Here is a 20,529-nt window from a genome sequence, read left to right as displayed (position 1 = left end):
GTTTGTGTTTGGGTTCTGGCATCACAAAGGAGTCAGAGATGAAAGGCACACACAGCTCTTGTCTTTCCCTCTGCCAGGACAGTCAGGAAATAGCATTTTTCTGAGCTTCCCAGCTGTCCTTGGTGATGAATTACTCCTTGTTTCCACTTAGTCCAGCTTCAGCTGGTCTGAATATATTCTATTTACAAGGGCAGTGAGATCAGTTCAAGTTGCTCCAGACTTCAGTGTGCTGACGTTGAAGGAGATAAACAGAGTAATTTGCTGATTCACCATAACAATTTTAATAAAATATGAGTCAGGATTTTCTTCTTTCATGTAATCATGAAATTAGGTTAGCATGCTTTGCTGAGCACTTAGCTCTACTATGTGTGTTCCCAATAGCATCCAATGTTCCTGTGGTATATTTTTGGAAGCATAACTGGATTTACAAGGCCACATTTTCTCCTGTTTCCCCTGGCTTCCCAACAAACTAACATTTACCACTCTGTGTCTCGAATTAGAAGCTCCATCCTCACTCTATTATCAGTCATGATACCAAGTGGGTTTTCTGCAGCTTCTCACCTGCTGGTTTATCAAATCTCCATTTAGAATCATCACTTACGTGGGTTTCTCCAGAATCTAGCAGCTGGTGCAATGTGTGCTGAACATCACAGGAGCTACATTCAAATTGCAGGATACAGAGACCCTTCTTTTCTCAGATGGTTCATTCCTTTTGGAGCAGCCTTCTTCCTTCTAGACCTCACAGCTCACAATCTTTTTACATGGCACCTAGCACATGCATTGCCCCTTTCATTTGTCTCACACTGTGGCAACCTGCTTAGCATTGAGCCCTCATCTCTGTATGTTCTGGCTGTGCCTTTCTAGTTCCCCTCAGTTCAAGAAGCTATTTCATTTTGAAGTAGCTGCTGTAGAAAATGACATCAGTATTTAAACAGATTTCCTGAGGAAATCTTTAATGGCTATTTTTATAGCTTATTTTGAGCTTTTCAACTTTTTCCTCATTGGCCAAAGGTCAAAAAGTTATTTCATACAAGACCAGAGTTTGAGCATTAGAACAGGAAAGGAGCTAGTTCTGACTAATCCTATGATTCTGATTGTTTTGAGTTGCTTTCATTCTAAGCACCAGTGGCAGACGAAAAAGAGAATCACATTCTGTATAGAACTGTTTTGGATGAATGAAAACATTCTCCACTTCTGGGCTCCTGCAATAAATAAACTTAGCAAGACTCTTCACATTTGTGAGTAAAACTCCATAAAAGATAGCAGGAGCCATAAAAGCTCAGACCCCAGTGGACCTTTCCCTTTCCAGTTTCCTGAGCAGAAATCTGCACATCAAGTAGCTCTCAAGAACCCTCTTCCACTCTGTAAGGTCTGATTAGCACAATGTGGTGGCTACTGAATGGAAAAAGCAGACACGAGAGAATAAATTCCTTCCTGAAGTCTGGCCGAGCACTCCATGCAATGCACCCTGTGACAAGAGGGAGAGCTTGCTGTGCTATGACAGATGTGTACAAGCTGTTGGATTCTCTCTGGCAGTCTGGAAAGTAACATTTCTAACAGTAGTACTTCTCCTTTTTTTGTGCAAAAGCAAAGCGAGTGAAGCTGGAAAGTGCACCTTCTCCTCCCATTTTGTCTCAGAATCATAAGCTTAAAATCAAGGCCATGAGGACTTTTTTTTTCCTCCAATGATTCTCTTTGAGGCAGACTATGCATCATACATGACATGAAATTCTGCTGTTTGGGAGTGAAAATATAGCACCGTGATGGAATTTTCCAAAGGTAAAAACTATGTTCTTCCTCTCTACTGAACCGCAGAGCAGAGCTAAATGCACTGGGTATCTCAGATCTAAATACATGTGAGAATTGGGGGAAGCATAGATCAGGATCTGACCTTTACAATTCCAAGCTTGGTAATCTTCATTTTTAAACTGCCTTTATTACTACCACAGTTTGAACTTACTCTGCATATCAAAATCGCTATGGAATTTGATAAAACTTGCTGGTAGAGCTGGACCCTACGGCTGCAGTTTGGTGCTGTTATTCTAGCAAAACCTGACCTTGCATTAGGCTTTCCATGCTACGTACTTGGAGCAGTGCATAAAAACAGATAAAGGGCACAGTTCCAAGCCTCTGTGAAAAATTGGCTGTGCTTCTAAAATTTTATTCAGCAAGAAATCAGTGCTGTGCGTCACTGGTCAAAAGATGACTAAGCTCTTGTTATAAACGATATAAATGATAAGGATTTACAGCTAGATTACTCCACTCTTACTCCTATTGAGAAATATCTTACTTCTTAACCAATGGATTAGAGATAAGCAAATCCTCAAAGTAGGTATTTGCTCAAAAACTTTGAGAACGGTGTTTATGTATGTGTTAAGTGCTTTCTTGAATAAGGGCCAAAACAAGAGGAGGCAGCAAGAGTCCAGGCTTCAGAGAGCATTTTTCCACATGGCAGAGGAGACCTGCCCTCAGAAGTTACCTTTAAAATCCTCATTTCCAAAACAAACAAAATGTGCTGGGTGAAATCCCAGTTTCAATGAGCTTGGTAGAGAAAGTCCCATCAACCTCAGTGGACCCAGTGGAGTTCATCACACCGATGTCCTTCTCTTTCATTCAGCACCTTCTGCCACGTTTCCTCTTGCTCAAAATATAGTGCAGCAAACCCTGTGATCATTCCTTTGGCCTGACTGCATATGGCCATTCATACTAGCACGGTGACATCACGATGGCACAGATTTACACCCACCTCCTCGAAAATGCGCAAGAAGGTAAAGGCACAGTTCCAAGAAAATCCAGCTCTCCCTGCCTCGCATTAAATTAGGTTTATCAGCCATTGAACATAAGCTTTTCTCTGTACACTAAGAGCTATTCTCTTACCCAGCCATGGGGCTGGACATTACCTGGTTGCTGTTTTCATAATGCATTAACTAATTGGTTTACCCAATCGATCACCCAACACAGACATACAAGTGTTGGGCAGAGCTGCGGGCTTCATTCTGCACTGGTTGAGTGCAGGTGAGTAACTTCTGGGCTGTGAGTGAAGTTATGAGTGGAGCATTGGTTTGTATTGAGTTTATGAGGGCTTGCGAGTTATGAAAATCTCATCACCAATATGTGTCTACTTTGACAGCTAGGAATACAAACTAGTGCTGAGCATTTGACATTTAAGACATACAATGAAGTTGGTTCATGAGCAGGTTTTTTGATTACTCAGTGCTGTGTAGTTCCTGCAGTAGCGCTCTATTGATGCTTCCGTAAAGTGGTTCTCAAGAGGAAAGAGACACTGAAGATGCTTGTAAGGGCCCTAAAGGATAACAGCCAGTTTGGGGATTTTTGTGTTTAACAAGGGTCAGATTGCTCCAATTTTTACTTTATTTTTCTTGAGAGGACAGGTTAAGATCTTGATGTTGTGTAATACGCAAGAGCCAGCCTAGAAGTATCTGGGTGCCGTAAATTAAAGTACAGATGTAGCTCTTTAAGGTTATTATACAGATTTGCCTGTCGTAAACGTTAGCTTAAAATACTGACATCGCCAGTTCTTGTCAAGGTATGCTCAGCGTCATGAGTCATCATAGCATCGAATCTGCACTTTTTCAACAATAAATCACAACTTTACCCATTTGGCACCGTTTCTCAGAACACTGAAGTAAATTATCTTTCATTTTAGTTATGCGCAGTGGGCAGAGAAGACACTGTACGACGACTATCAAGTATTTAGTACTGCAACGAAGGAGATCACAAATGCCATAACCTAATTCCACGTAGGGATTTGTTCCATCCAGCAAGTTAAGAAATTGATCAAAGAGATTTAATTTTAGAACCCCGCAGCTCAAAAAACTGCTTTTCTAAGCTCATCACTTGAAACTAGAACTGAATTAGTGACACGCTGCATATTGAGGAGCATATGGAGCCTGTATGGAGGGGCTGCCTCCCAGCAGAGCTTCTGCAGAGCCAGCTGTGTGGAAAATGAGCGCGAGGGGAAGCGCTGTGTTGTGTCTAGGTCATAATGATGGATTTTAAGTGACTGAAGAGCAGGTCCTCGCACTTATGCCAGATGAAACACCGCGAGCCCTCTACTTTGCGGCCCTGAAGCTACAGATGTGTTGGCTGGAGTACTTCGGCGGCTGCATGCCCACATCGGACGACCACCAGGCGAGGGCTGAGCTGCGCCTTGAGGTACCCGGTGAAGCCGTTAAACGCCCGTATTCCCTCCCCGTGCTGCGGAGGGATGGAGCCCCGCCTCGGGATGCGTGACGCGGGTTGCCATGGCCACCCATTTACGCTACAAGGCCCGGCGGGGGCGGGCTGGAGGGAGGGGCCGCTTCAGCACCAGGGCGGCCGCGGACAGCAGCGGCCCCGGCTCGGCGGCGGCGGCTCTACGGTGCGCGCTGAGCGGTCGCCGCGGAACCAACGCCGGGCCCTGCGAGTCCCCCTGCGGAGGAGGAGGCAGCGAGGTAAGTTCCCCGTCGGCCGAAAGCTGCGGGACCTCCGGAGGGTGAGACGAGCCCCCGAGCGCCGCGTTTGGGCGGCCGGGAAGGGGAACGGGGCCGGGCGGGAGGAGCTGCGTGGTGGTGAAGGACGGTGGATGGGCTGCGGAGGGCAAACTTTGCGAGATATGGAGGGGTGGCCTCGGGTTTGGCCTCCGAATGGTGTGTTCCGTTGAACAACTTTATCAACTTATAAAAAGAGGGATCTGGTCAATTTGCTGTGGTTCTTTGGCTTCGGGGTTTGCTCCTCGCACACAAGCGCTGCTCTGATGTTGGCGTGCTTTGCGTGAATCCTGAAAACTTCTTGAATTTCGGCTGAGACCACCACATGAGCGGTAGAAGTTGCAGAGAAGCTCTGTGCCATTCACCACTCACTGTCGGGTTCGATGCTGGAAGCTCTGTCACCTCGGCTGGACAGCACGGAGCAGCCCGCCCTGCTGCAGCACACGTGCTGTGGGTTAGGCCTTCTCCTATCGCCTACATGTAGACCTTGGGGCAATCTGTTCTCCACACAGAGGTGACAGCCGGACCTATGGGGGTCTCTGAGCCAGAGTGCTTAGAAGTGCTGCTCCTGTAGGTATCACTGTCCGTGCAAAGCCAAGCTGGTTCTCAGCAGCTCTGGATCACGAGATCTGCATGCAGTCCCATCTCCTCAATGTGAAAATGCATCTTCAGCACTCACTGCCTTCTCCAATCTGCATGCACATCTCTCTGGTACATCTGTTAAGCTACTGCAAATCTTACAACGAATTTATTATTCCATCAGAAAGAGCATGGTTGACTGTACAGGCACTCGCATTGCCTTCCACATACTATGTTGATAGCAATTGTTTTCTCGTGCCTCCTATAAAAAGCACAGGGTAGGTATGAATAAGGATGGGGATCACTGTTAAAGGCCACAAAATGAATAATAACTGAAAGCGAACTGGGAGCAGGGTCTCTCTCCCACACTTTATGCTCATGCTTTCCTTAACCAATAGAGTGAGATGTGGCTTGTGTGTGTCCCACTCAGAAATGGGAACATCGTCCTTTGCCCAGCTGTTCCCCTGTGTGCAGCACCTGGGAGCAGGGAATGAGGGACCAATGTACAGAGGGGAGAACAGCAGGGCCGGGATTCTATTTTCTCTTTTATACCTCAGCATTCTTGCACTCCTACAGCTAAGTTTAAAGAGAATAGCAACAATCCTAATTTGTTGTTGCTTCAGACCTGTGACCTTGTCACAGTGTTGCTTGCACACTATCCCTGCTCAGCTTTGCATTAAAGGCATAACTTTACAGTCAATTCAGTTGTTTTGCCTCATTAGGCATCAGACATACAACACTGTAGGAAGGACTGGGTGACCTGTAATGATTCAGCTGCCAGAAAGAGAGATGTCTAATGCTGACCCCTGTGAGCAAAGCCCTGAACTTAACTTCCTGCCCTGCAGAGCATGCGAGCAGCTCCTGCCCAAGTTCAGAAGTAACTGCTGACACAGTAGGCTCCTGTAATTTATGAATCCACTCTAAGGCAGATAAGTGGGTGAAACTCCTTGAAAGATCACATTGAAATCACATTCAGTGGAGTTATTTTGTAGAGTAAATTACTCTGCATTTAGGCTGGCAGTGGAAATTAATTCATTAATTAGCACTGCTGGAAAGAATGAAATTCTACCTGATTTTGTAAGTATTCCTAATCCAGGTCAGTTTCTCAGCATGCCTGCCTCTCAGCTTCTGTGATCAGCTCCATGTGCCATGGCTGTGCATCTCCTGCATGGGAACTGGAATGGGCTTGGTTTGTGCCACCAGCACAGGGCACAGCAGCAGGTGGAAACGTCAACAGCTGATGTTCTGCTTTCCCTCCTTCATTCATGATCCATGGTGGGTCACACTGAGATTACCAACAGTGCTGAATTCCCAGAAGCTTGATTGGCATCTCCATACGGGGAGAGTATTTGTCTTATGGATGTAAGACATTTTGTATGTAAGATATATAAGCATACATCCTACATGTATGACTCCAATTAACTGTTTTCAGTGGTACAGGATAAAGCCCAGGAACAGTTTAAAGAGTTGTAGGCAAACTCCAAACCAAATTTGATCATCGGAGCATAGAGTAGGGATGGTTTGGTGGGACTGCATGAAGTAGAAGAGAGCTCAATTTCCTTCCTTCAGGTCATGTGCCCAACCAATGAGCCAGTTCTTTTACACCAGAGGAACCGAATTCATGCCAATTGAAATATTATTTATAAAGAGATATATAGATATGTAAGCCACAGTCTTCCTTTCTTCCTTTGTCACCATGATCTTTATGCAAAAATAATTATTCAGAGCATCAGTCCAGGACCTCAGATACCACAGGGAATAGCGATATACCTACTGTCCACCCCTATGCAGAATCAGAGTGCATTAACTAAAGAAAGAACATAGCTGTAAAATTTGAACATCATATTGAATGTAGGTTCTTTATGTTGTATGAGCGCTCACAAAGAATTAGCACATCCTTTTTTTTCCTAAATGATATATTTTTGTGGCTCCAAAAGCTGTTTATTTCAGTACATATTAACAACAAAGAAAAGTTTCCCTCCATAGAGCACCACAAACTGGTACAACAGATGTTGATTTATGTCAGCATCAGCTGATTTTCTTCTCCATTACCCTTTCTACTGGATCTTTGCTTATCTAGCAGGTCCTACCTTTCTGACATCCAATGTCAAGTTGAATGTTTTTTCACATTTAGTGATAGAAAGCTTGACTCAGCCTGTCTCAACAGTTGGTGTCGTCATCTACATGATGGTCATTATGCATTATTGATAGTGATGGAAAAGTCATGAATACACACATCTTTGCTGCAGGGCTCAAGCCTTTTTCTTTGGTTGATCATCGTTTTATTCTTTCTGCATTTTAGTAATAGTGTCAACAGAGACTTTTCATTCTACCTTCACCATGGAAGAGCAGCAGTTTCCTGGCGCTGCTGCTGCAGTCATAATCCTTTGCCTGATGTTGTATGTAGTTCCTACTTTATCACATAAATCTGGAAAACGTTTCAGTTATCAAAAAGTGATTTTCTAGGGGGATTCAAGCTCTTGCTGATGCAACATTAAGAATAATTTTTGTACAGCAAGTGCTTTAAGTTAATAAATAATTTATGTATTTCCCCCAGTGCTACGGTGTAACTCATAAAGTTGGGGAAAAGAACATTAAAAAGAAATCCCACTACTGCATTATGTAGTCAGAGAACAGGATTCTAATATAACTGTGGAAATTAATTCATAAAAATATGAATTATATTTATGCGTTGACATTGTAAGCACAAAGAGCAATAAAAACAAACAGTTGGAGATACAGTGATCCTTGACTAAAACCCATATCCTACCTTATGAGTTAGATGTTAGATTCATGTTCTTTAGAGGGTGCCAGCCAAACCAGGTTCAGGACACAGGAGTTTCTTCCAATTCAGTTTAAGCTCAGGATTTTACTGCAGCAGTCATCGATGGCCTGTATTCCAAGGGGCCCTGAGGTGCTCAGCAAATCAACAGGGAGACAGCACAGAGTTCATGTTTTCTGCCATAAAATGAAAATAGTTCTGGAGTGAAGCAGGCTGATTGCTTAATAGCAAATACTTTTATAAAATATGCAGAGTAGAGCAGAGGTGATGCTGACAGGTCCTTGTGGAACACAAGCACATTTGTCTTTGGCTTTCCGGCTCACCCCACAGAAACCTCTCCAAGTGCCTTGTGCTACAGTACACACTATCAAAAACCAGCCTTGATGCATCAATGGCTCAGTACTGATTCAGAAAACAAAAATGCATTTCATTGATTGAATCAACTAAGTACAGCTTCTAGCAAGGTACAGCATTTTCTGGTACATTCAATGAAAGAAAGAATTCAGTCCAATGTACTGCTCACATTATGTAGGAATCCCCTCAAAATAGACCTGACCTCAAAGCCTGGTGTCATTCTCCTATGCTCTCATAACCAGGGCCATCCACCAGACAGGCTCGTGGGACCACTCTATGACTTGCTTAGTCTCTCTTGATGTACAAGAGGGGAGGAAACCCCTTTGATATAGTTTCTGAGGAGAGCCTGGACTTTATGATGCCTTTAATCTTCAAAAAGCAGCCTAAATCTGCTGTGGGGACTGCAGTGGCTCTCTGCTTAGCTCATCCCTCCCTCTCTGGCATTTGAAGAGGAGAGACAATTACAAAGATGGTTAATAGATGGACTGCTTCACTCCTTACCTTGCCTGCTTTTGCTGCAGTTTAGTCATCACGATATAGTTTTTTTGGTAAGTGAGCTTCAGATTGAGTCACTGGTATCTAGAGCGAATAAATAGATTTTGGTATTAGTCTGAAGGGCTTTGCAGAGCAATCAGATGCTGCATGGGGAACTGGCAGGCAGGAAGGGCAGGCAAGCATCCCTTGGCCCCTGGCTCTCAGTCCTGCAGAACTGGGCACTGCTGAGTGCTGGGAGCCCATGACGCAGAGCCATACACTGTCATTATACACTTCAGCTCTTTATGCACAGAGACACTAGAGGAGGAAGAGACTTGGAAATGAATTTGTTAGTACATATCATCACCATTCACATTTGGAATTCAAGGACACAAAAATATGATATTTGAGATAAAATTGTTGATAAAAGTCTTTTTTTTTTCTTCAGTTAGAAAAAAAAAATGGAAACCTTGAGCAGGGAATAATGAAATTGTACACTTTTTCCTGTAATGACTGAGCCAGTAGAAGGCAGCCATTGAGAATAAGGTCCCAACAGCCAAAGCATTTCATCCATCTCAGCTGCTTTTTTTATGAATGCATTATATAAAAATGGGTCTTTCCTTCCCCTATATATCACCAGGGAAGCCATCAATTCTACTTCAGTGTTAATCTATCTATCACAATGGTATGTTCATTAATGGATATTATATATCCATTAAATCTTTCTCCCTCACTCAGAAAGAAATAACAATAGCTCCTTGTTAAAAAGACCAAAGTATGTATTTTTTGAAGTGAATGGCTATACATTTGTCTGACTTTCCCTCCAGAAGGCCAGACTCCACATGCTGAGACTCTTCTACCTCTTTTCCTTGCCAAGGAAAGATTGCCTTCTTTGCTCTCAGCCTAAACAGACATCAGCACTTGCTAGACAAGCCCTTGTACTCCCAGCTACAAACATTAGCTTACACTGCATGGATCTGGATAGCAACACAGGGAACGCACAATCATTCAGTCAGTAGCCCATCATGAGTTGGAAAGCATATGAGAGCTGCAGATAGGTCCTGGCACAGCAAGGACATGAGGAAAGAGTCCTAGGCTGTTGGCAGCCTATATAGCATGTTCAGTGATGAAGATACAATTGCTGTAGCATGGCAGAAAAGAACCACCATAATGTTCTTAATAAAGTGAATGCTACAGTCCACACCTTCCTGACTACAATTTCAGCTTTTCTTGCATATATTTACACTCAAATCATACTTTCTAAGTTTTATTTACTCAGAAGCATATATACTTCCAGCCTAAAAGAGGAGATTGTAAAGCATAACTCAGCAATAGGGAGTAAGTTCACACCCATATGAAGTCATATGCTGGACGGGGTGCTCCTTGGGATAAAGAACCTTTCCTAGTTGCTCTGAACTTTGTGGGATGGGACACTGAGATGAGGGTCTTTGAATGAAGGTTTCCAAAAGACTGCCTTGCTGTCAACATATCTTTGAAAGGAGAAACCAATACAAAGAAGTGCCTCTATGATCACATGCAATTATTAACAAAAATAGCTACAATTCCTACTTAGCCAGTCAAAGGCCATTCGGTGCATGGAAATTCCAGCAATAGGCTGAATACTGGGCTTACTGTAAATGAACCAACAGCCCAGTCTGCCGAGAAATAAGACCTTCCCATCATCTGTACACATTTTTAGGAAGCATTTGAAGCAATTTCACAATTTCTTATATTTAATTTTGCTGAGTTGTTATTAGCACTAATTTTTTTCTATGATTCCGCTGTCTCTTCTCATTTGCATGTCTGTCAATAACGTTAAGTACTTTTTCTTAATCCCTTAGGGAAAATAGCAGGTTGTTAACATCCTTGCAGAGGACTAAGTACGACCTGAAACCCAGAGACTTTTTGAGCACTTCTGTGCCTTGCCATTGCTTTTACCTTATTGTTTCTGACTTAAAATGCTATTGTTATGACTGAGGGACTGCCAAGTCATAATGCATGATTTATTATGTGAGGCAGGTGACTGATAGTTAACATTTATCTTAAAAAGGAAGTTATTGTTTGTTTGTTTTTTTCCCCTGTAGCTTTCCCTGGGAGGTGCATGTTTTTAGCAGTGACAAGATGACAATCCATATTTTTACCAAAGGATCCAGTGAGTCATCCTATTAACTCTGCTGAAATACATGCTTGCCAATCGTCCTGCTACGGTAAGCCTGAGATTCTCTGTGGAAACATTATTCAGAAATTAGCCCATAGGATGCATTCAGGAGTACAAATGATCTTTATGTAAAGTAGTAACTTCTCAATGATGACCACAACCCAAAATAGACCAAATATTGCATACCACCACTATTTTGAGTTACAGAAGTAGTTAAGAAGAAATGAGAAGACTCAATATACCTCATACCATGCTATTTACGAGGACACGCTTTGTTTGAACCTGGAGGCCATGTAAGGAGGAACCTCATGTGCTGTGGGAGCTGATAAAAACGCACAGTGAAAAGGCTACCCCATTATACCCACATGCAGCTGAGAGCAAACATACTGTGAGTCACGATGAAAAAATTCAGCCTCCAAAACACCCTAATCTGCAGGATGACATTGTATAGATTATGTATCAGTATCAGTTGCCCAAAGTAAACTCCCTATTTATTTGTCCCTTCTAAGAACACCCAAACCAGTGAGCCAATATCCTGCAACGTTTCAGCAGAGGGTATAGGTTGCTCAGTTCTTTTTCCCAGCTTTGTGCTGAGGAAGAGTTTGGCTGCCCTTGTGCCGTACTGTCTGCAAATCAGTTTAGTTTGTGAGAAGGGGTGATCCTGGCTGGTACGTGGCTGCGTTGGGTATCTTTATCAGGTTGAGTCAAAGAAAAGGTAGTCCACACTTTTGTTGATAATGCCTTTGCTTCCCTTTTCCTTGCTTGTTCTATCCTTAAAGGTGATATTTTGTGGCACAGTCAAAGCAAACTGCTTTCTACTTAAGCCTATTTTGCACACCACGCAGCTTTATCTCACCAGAGAAGAGCATATGGCCTTGAGTTATTATTTGTTATTTCAGGGTAACTTGATGGTAACTGTACTGAAAACTTATGGCAAATCATGCGTTATCTCACAATAACAGGAAAAATAAACAGTATCTTCACTGTACGCATTAACAGTAATGGAAGGAAAAACTCATGGAAAACATTGTCCATCTAGTTTAAATATGCTCACATTTAAGATGCCCCAGGTGCTTTATTGCTTCTGAATCACTCACGCACATTCAAATTACACTCAGGCCTCCTTCCACATTCAACATTCTTGCCTTCAGAGCTAAAGCCAGCTGCAGTCCTTAAGTCACTACATATGAAAAACACTTGAAAATGTCCAGCTTATTAGAGAACTGTGCCACTGAATTAAAATAAAGCCTTAGCAAGATATCATAGAAATCATTAATGATGCATGTAACGTGTACTGGAGCAAAAGCAAACCGAGCCATTAGGGGAGAATTGCAGCAGCCACTTTCAGTATCTCTGGGGTAAATCCCCAAATGGTAGAATGCAAAGCTACTACAGCAGCTGACAAGGCATCTTACTTGATTTCTAAAAGGTCCCTTAGCAACTGGCTTCAGGTGCAGACAAAGGTAAAGACAACTGGAGCATTTAAGTATTCCACATAATTGCTGTAAAACAGACTAATTGGGCAGTAGACAAAATCAAAGAGAAGAGACTAGAGCTAACACAGCTGCACAAAAACTATTTCAGATGTATTCTGCTTGACAATGCCAGCATATTGCAAACCCTTTGAAAATATACTGCAGCAGTGTTGTAGAGCACATAAAAAGAGATTCTTAAACAGTTTACTGGTAAAATATGAGCTAAATTTGATGAGACTGTCCTCTAGATTGCATCTGTTTCCATGAAAATTGTGTGCAGCATTAAAGTTATCATTACCCTGGCAGACTTTCCTGATTGAGCTGTAAAGCCAGATATAGTCCTATTTTTATTTTTATTTTCTTACGAAGCTGGTATATGGCAGAATGCTAAGAGTTGGTTAACTAAATCTTTTATTACTGTGAAACCAAACTGAGAGTTGTTTGGTCCAAAGATCTTAGACTGGTGAGAATTCAGGGTCCAATGCAGTATATAGTAAAAGTATAAACCCCAGAAACAAAACAAAACAAAGCAAAAACACCTAAAAAGTCCCTAGAAGAGAATTTCAGTAAGTTCCAAATGATCATGAGGTGAGGAAAAGTAACACTTTTCAATACACAATTGGAAGGCTATTTGTTCTTTTCACTGTCACAGTGATAGTGTTTATGCAGCTTTCCATTTGCCTATGGCTGGACTTCAAGATAGAACTCTGAATATAAAGCATACAAAATACTTCCAGCAGTTCCCATGGAAGGAGTCACAGGAAGGTTGTTCTTTGGCAGGGATCAACAGCCAGACCTGAGGAAGGCAGGTCCTGCAAGGTGACAGCTCTCTGTCACACATAGTCACCCAAATGGTGCAGCTGCTGGCAATGGGGCACAAGATACATCTTTCTTCCAAGATTACCCTCCCTTGCAGACATCACCAGTTCTCTGTTTCCATGCAATTACAGCTGAAAACAAAGCTAACACTCAGCCTCCATTCCCATGAACCCAGCGCTCCTTCTCACTCACCTCATTGCACAGGGGCACCCGCAGTGAGCTGCCTTCTCATTTCTCACCATCTCACTCACTTTACACAGCGCTTTGACTAATTATGGTCTTAAGATTTCTGCTGATTTATTGCCTCTGAGTTTTACCTGTATTAATAATAACTCCTGCCATTAGGTTGAACACCTCAGTAAATAAATTTGCCTCTACTTAAGAAATAAGGTTCCTAATGACTATAAAATTGCCTGGGAATTGTTCTTGTTCCCTAACAAGATTAAGGGAAAGAACGAGAGAAAATCCTTCTAAGGAGGTGCAGAGTTATGTACTGTTACATACTGTGCAAAAATTATACAATTAAAAGAAAACCCAAACCTGTCTACTCAGTGACATTACCTTTTACTGTCATTTTTAAATCTCAGTGTATAGCAATGAGATCTAAAATGGCTAATAAAATGTAAAAATAAAGGATGGATTTCCAATCTTAGGGCTTCCATTTTCCAGCTTTCCAAATGAGTTTCAAGTGGGTTCCTCTTCTCAATAAAGGGGTTCAAACATTCCCTTCTCAAAGCCCCTTGTTGTTTTTTAATCACAGCATTAACCTCAGAAAGCTCTTTCAAAGTTAAGTAATAACAGGTAAGTCACATAACATACAAGTTCTCCTTATGTAGCAGTTCTAAAACTAGCAGTGGTTAGTTTGGTCTACCCAAACCATAACCATAAGACAGATTTACAACAAAGTTTATGCAAAACCCTCTCCTTCCAACCTCGCTCACTCACAGTTGAACTACTTGTAGAATTCACAGCATCTTTCTGTTGTGGCTATTTTTGATAATAAAAACAGGATGTAAATAAATAACCCGTGCTAAGGTCTATCTGCTTACGTAATGTGTTGATATGAAGATAAGCAAAATATAAGCTGGGGAATTCTAGATCCAGAGCTTTATCCTTTGTCTTCTAGACTGACTTCTTTGCTGGCTGTCTTGAGAAGTTTTAGGGTATCAAGTGCAGACTGGAGGGGTTTTCTTTTCAGTTCTGCAGACCCCAACTTGCAGCACTGATTTCTGATTGCTGTTGGACAGTTACTGGAACAGAAGGAAAATATTTTGCGTCAGAAATATAATGAATACAACTGCACAGTTATTGGATATCCAGTTTTAAATTGTCAGAAGTGGTATTAAAGTGTGCATGCATATAGATAAAGCCATAGAGACCAAAGTACATTCAAGGCATTTGACTGAGTAAACAACGAGCATGTTGCATCATTTATTCATTGTGCAAGTGAATGAAGATATAAGGAACATTCTAGACAGGACAGAAATAACTCAATTTGCTCATTTTAGCTCAAGGAAATTTGGAGTTTCATTACAACCAGCAAGTATTACATGTTATTAACCTCCGAGTAGTTTTAAATGAAATCTGTATGGTTTATTGCATTGGCTTTGACTTATTATACAATAACACAACAGTTTCACAGCAGGATTAAAACCTGACCTGCATTAAAATTCAATTAAAAGCCTGTGAGAAGTGCAGTAGTTCACTCAGAAAGTTAATTCGGATTGTGTCTCTGTGTAAATGGAACTGCTTTGTCACTGAACAGAGGACACGAGATGTTTTTGCCATTGCAGAGTGAAATGCAGGCTCTCTTGTATTTGAGTAAATTCTAACATTTTTCTCTTTGTTTCTGTTTCTCCATAGTTAGCCAACCTACATCACAATGACTGAGGACTTAGACCACAGGTTCAGTAGTCTCACTTGGGATCAGATTAAAATCCTGGATCAAGTTTTAGCAGAGGTAATACCCATTCATGGAAGAGGGAATTTTCCTACACTGGAAGTAAAACCGAAGGATATAATTCGTGTTGTTAAGGAGCAGCTCATTGAAAAGAAGATCAACATCCGAGATATCCGCCTGAATGGTTCAACAGCTAGCCACATCCTAGTGAAGCAGAATGGAACAAGCTATAAGGACCTAGACATCATTTTTGGGGTGGAACTTCCAAGCGAGCTTGAATTTCAGGTTGTTAAGGAGGCAGTTCTTAATTGCCTATTGGACTTTTTGCCAAAATGTGTTAATAAGGAAAAAATCACTGCCCAGACTATGAAAGATGCCTACGTGCAGAAGATGGTCAAGGTCTCCAATGATCACGATCGCTGGAGCCTCATCTCGCTGTCAAACAACAGCGGCAAGAATGTGGAGCTAAAGTTTGTTAATTCGCTCAGGCGACAGTTTGAGTTCAGTGTGGACTCCTTCCAAATTGTGCTGGACTCCATCTTAAATGTTTACAGAGAAACAGACTGCAAACTGACAGAAGACTCTCACCCCACTATTATTGCAGAGAGTATGTATGGAGACTTCAATGAAGCAATGGACCATTTAAGATACAAACTGATTTCCACAAGGAACCCTGAGGAAATCAGAGGAGGTGGCCTTCTGAAGTACAGCAATCTCCTGGTTCGTGACTTTAAGCCAGCAGATGAGGCTGAAATTAAATCTCTGGAACGTTACATGTGCTCCAGATTCTTCATTGATTTTCCAGATGTTGCTGAACAGCAAAGGAAAATTGAGTCATATCTGCGCAACCACTTCATCGGGGAAGAAAAAAGCAAGTATGACTACTTGATGACTCTGCGTGGAGTTGTAAACGAGAGCACAGTCTGTCTCATGGGACATGAGCGAAGACAAACTCTGAATATGATTACAATTTTGGCTTTAAAAGTCCTCGGAGAACAAAATATTATCCCAAATGCAGCTAATGTAACATGTTATTATCAGCCTGCTCCGTATATCAGTGACAGAAACTTCAGCAATTATTACATTGCTCATGGACAGCCACCTATCATCTACCAGCCATACCCATTTCACATACCAATGCAAAGCGGCATGGTTTAGGAACACAGTAACCTTCTCAGCACTCGCACTCCTCTCTTTCCAGTTCTCTGCGTAATAAAGGCCTCATTCAACCAAGTTTTACTATCACTGTTGATTTAAGGACATATTTTTGTGCAAGTTGCCAAAGTTATTTGGTCAGTGTCTCAAACACCTTCAAGCAGATCATAAGATAAATGTCTGTCATTATTCATGATGATGTATTTATGTCCCCCACTTGTGTTTGGGCTATACGTTTGGATGAAAAGAGAAGGATATAAATTACTCTAATTTTATAAGATGAAATGCACTGAGTTCTGGGTTCTAATAAATTCTTAAACAAAATTTGGAAAGTGTAAAATTAAGCTAATCAAATCCCTCTAAGTATAATTCCAGAATTGCTGGGTACTTTACACTAGAGCATCCAACAGTTATACCCATGCAGGTTCCAACACCATTCATTTGCAGCATCTTTTGAAACTGCACAACAAAGGACTGTTTGTGGGTGCACTGAGTGCACTCTGTAAGCTCTGTCTGGTCATTCCCACCAGAGACACGAGGCCCCTTCCCCAGTGGAGTACTCCTCAGTAGGGCTTGAGATGAAGTATCCCTTACTACGAGCAGAATCAGACTATTTGGGTATCCAAAATTTCTGCCGATGTGAGTGAGAGATTTGGCTGCTTAAGTGCTGAATCCCAAGTTCTGACTCACAGGTAATAAAAGAGATACTACTATTCTGATTAGATTAGCCCTGAACAACAAGGTAATAGAATGAGAAAGAAAGTGAAAATTGAGCACCCAGGGCTTGCTTTCTATTGCTAATTTGTTATTGATCAGAGATGCTTCAATGCATAATAAACAAAGTCAAGGGAAAAGAAAGAACAGTCCCTGACTGTTTTAGGTGAATTAGAACAAACCATTGCCAGTAGCGCCCCCCAAATGATGTTTTATAATGGCAATGTTATATGTCAGCTTCTTTACCTGCACTCATACACCAGTAGCAAATGAAAATTTCTCTTATGTTCAGGAAGCGTTGCAAATTCCCATGTGTGTTTACCAAAGATAAGTTTTAAACATGTCACATAAGTGCCTCCCTGTGCCAGTTGCTCCTTGAGAGTTAGAATGCTGCCTGCAGTTGTGCCAGAGAGCTCCTGAGTGACAAGAAGGGAAAGAGAAGTATACACCCTTTGCACCACTGGCCTCAGTACAAGCAGGTTTGGAACAGAGGGTGCTGAGGTTGTTCTCTCCAAAACACCTCCAGCGTAGCTGCTGAATGGGGTACAGTGAGGAAAAGTGATGGAAAGGGGAATGAAGGGATGTGGTTCTAAAATCAAAACAGTCAACTGGAAATGCAAGCAACAGAGTTTTGTACATCTGATGCTTAACGTGTCACTGTGTCACATTGGTGTTCATTACTGGTTCATGTTGTGTCCTCCTCCTCATTTTTAAAAGCATCGAGTACATTTTATCTATTTACAAGAAGTGTCAGGTCTTAGAAATTTCTGCTACTTGGAAAAGAGCATCTGATCTATTTTGCACAGAAATATGCTACACACCAATATTTTAAAGCATTGACAAGCTATGTAAGGTCTATGATGTTCGACTTACCAGTGAAATGTAGCTTTCATTTCTTCCCCCATCATATGCCTGCACAGTAGAACAAGGAGCCGTTCAAAGACAACTTTGTTGACCATCATCACTAAAGTTCATCCTTTTCTGTAAAATACAGTGCAAAAAACATCGTGCAGAATAATGAATTAGAAGTACAACATGAAGAGAGTATATCGATCTACTTGAAAGTTGATTCAATTGGTGATGTTTTCCTTGAAGGATTTTACCACTGGTTTCTCTGATTACTCAAGTCCAATTCCACGTCTAAAGGCACAGTTTATTTCACTGCCACTAGTATCTCGTCCATTGGTTAAACTATATTTTATGGAATAGGCAGTTCTAATTGCTACATTATCAAATGCCGCAACGCTATGAAGAGATTCCCTGCCAGAAGCAAAATGGAGTCAAACACGGTGCTTTTTTATTTGTATTAATTGAGTTATGTATTTCATAGAGTGCACCTTTAGATTTAGTTTCGTGTTTTCCAGAATAAACAGCACTGTGAATTTTTGAAAGAGCCTTACTTTAGTTGCACCCCTGCTTGTGCTTGCTCAGCACATGCTCTCTGCAGGGCCATGAGCTGCAAGCAGTGCTGTGCACAGCTGGGATGCCCAGACAAACCTGCAGGAGTCAGGCAACTCAGTGCCTGCATTGGCTCTCGCACTCCTTGAGTCTGCTTGACTTAGCCCAGCTCCATTGACCTGTGATCATAACGTTACGTTGCTACAGCAACTTATTACTCCTCCACTCCTCGTTCTCTCACTTTGTGGGAGGAGAAATGGGTCGAATGCCTCAAGAAACAGAAAGCAGATCAACTAAGGAGGGGTGATCTCAATATATTGGGTATATCCCGTGACCCACTACCTTCAGAAGTGTTTTTTTGTTTTGTTTTAAACCAAGTAGAAATGTACCCATGTTCCCCCTGCAGAAAGGACCGCAATTCTGTTTTGAATCACTCATGCAAATAATGAACTCCGGATTTGTATGAACCAGCCTGTCCACTTGTACAGCAGCTACTCATTCAAATATATATATATTTCACTGTCCTACATCTTTGTTTATAGATCCAGGTTAGATAAGTTAGGACTCAGCCAAAGTCCACTGAGCTAGTGGGGAGGATCCACCCATCTCCAATGGACTTTGGGTGAGACCCCAAAAAGTGCAAAGGATTTCTGTGAGTACCTAAAGGTACAAAGACACCAATATGCAAAAATGACTCAGGTATAACTAAACCCTTTAACTTTATTGAAAAGGTCTTGTATTTCTTACCTACAGGTAGTTCCATTTTGAAGCTTCAGTAAGGTCTACACGTACACAGGTCATTAACAATATCTCACGTTGTCTTTTAAATACTTCCTTCCAAATGTTGAAGGAGATCTGGCAGCAGAGTTTGAACTGGGGATGGTTTTTAAGATAGTATTGATGCCGTAACATTATTTTAGAATGGAGATGATGTTATATAGACCACTGCTTGCAAAGCACTGATAACAATATGTAAAACGTAATACTTCAACCTCTACTTCAGCTGTTACCTATTTCACTACGTGCAAATCTACAAAGAATTGAGAGGATCCTCTCAGCACCAGTATCCTAAGCTTCACATTTACAGTATATCATGTTGTTATGATCTGTTCAATAATTACAATACCTGGAATTGTAAGGCTGATTTTATTTAATCACAAAACTTCACAAGGTTTACGGTAATGTAATGTCGTCAGGATGTATTTGTTAAAGTTTTAAGTGCTTTCCTAAGAAAAGTCTTTTGAATTTTGTGTTATGTTGTAAAAGGTCCATTTGAAGCATATACTTTCCAGTAGTTCCTTTAAAACGTAACTTGTGTGCTTTATACTCCACATATTACAGAGGTTTTTGTGATGGATAAAAAGAAATGTAAAACTGTCCTTGGTCAAGCTGTTATACTGTCTGTTGTGTCACACTGATCCTGTAAAATAACGGATCCGATTTACCACTGTGCCACTTTGATTTTTTAGCTATGTAATTTGACTTACGTTAGAGGATTTACATCAACACAAACTTGGATATGGAGTTACACAGGCAAATATCCAACATGATGTTTAGAAATACCTGGAGAAAGAACAGCACTGAGTTCAGACAAGTCAGAGTAACCAGGATTCTTACTGGTCAGTTTTAGTTCGATATATTTTCCGTTTATCTAAAGAAATGGGAAGGTATGCAGAAAGAAAGCTGTTACATTGGAGAGAAGAGGTATTTCATACAATGTGCCATCTGAAGCTGTTGAAAAAAAAAAAACAAAATACATTGTAATGCTAAAAATGTGTATTGATCACACAGATCTGTAGGTCATTAGTCCACAGTGTTGACTAGTGCCTTTGGGTATTTGGGAAGCAATCATTAAAATAACTTTCTTGTTAAATGAATGGTTTCCTTGTAATATACTCACTATTCTGTCTGGATGTCAGCCCAAATATGCTGACTTTTGCTGGGGATGTTGGGCAACCAGACTGGAGTGTCTTGACTGCAAGTGGGAAAGGTTTGGTTGTGGTTTGTTGGGTCAATAAGCCACAGACTCCGAGCTAGCACCAATCCCGCAGTCAGACAGTTAAGGCTAAAATCAGATGCTCATAAACATCTGTGATATGTTACAGTGCCTCCAAACTGGTTTGTCAAACAGGCTTGTGTCAAATGCTCACGTTTTAAGTGCCTAGTTATATATTTATGTAATGAAGACGACTGTCTGCTGGGTAAATAAAATGAATACTTAACTCGACAAA

General features: G+C 41.5%; 1 protein-coding gene and 1 long non-coding RNA gene across 2 annotated transcripts; one reads left to right on the top strand and one right to left on the bottom strand.

Annotated features, from left to right (window-relative positions):
• Positions 1-4,297: 4,297 nt before the first annotated feature.
• On the top strand, positions 4,298-20,529 carry LOC107312798 (terminal nucleotidyltransferase 5C-like). Its single transcript, XM_015860508.3, has 3 exons — positions 4,298-4,454; positions 10,764-10,886; positions 14,995-20,529. The coding sequence occupies exon 3, from the start codon at positions 15,014-15,016 to the stop codon at positions 16,187-16,189; it is 1,176 nt and encodes a 391-aa protein (XP_015715994.2). The 5' UTR covers positions 4,298-4,454; positions 10,764-10,886; positions 14,995-15,013; the 3' UTR covers positions 16,190-20,529.
• Positions 6,511-9,620, bottom strand: LOC146760961 (uncharacterized). Its single transcript, XR_014945181.1, has 2 exons — positions 8,707-9,620; positions 6,511-8,027 (listed from the first exon to the last, which is right to left on the bottom strand). It is a non-coding gene; the product is annotated as an uncharacterized LOC146760961 (long non-coding RNA).

The sequence above is a fragment of the Coturnix japonica genome, chromosome 4 (assembly GCF_054131305.1).
Source record: "Coturnix japonica strain WE chromosome 4, WE-NBRP24, whole genome shotgun sequence".
Classification (NCBI taxonomy): domain Eukaryota; kingdom Metazoa; phylum Chordata; class Aves; order Galliformes; family Phasianidae; genus Coturnix; species Coturnix japonica.
This window is presented reverse-complemented; position numbering and strand designations above follow the sequence as displayed.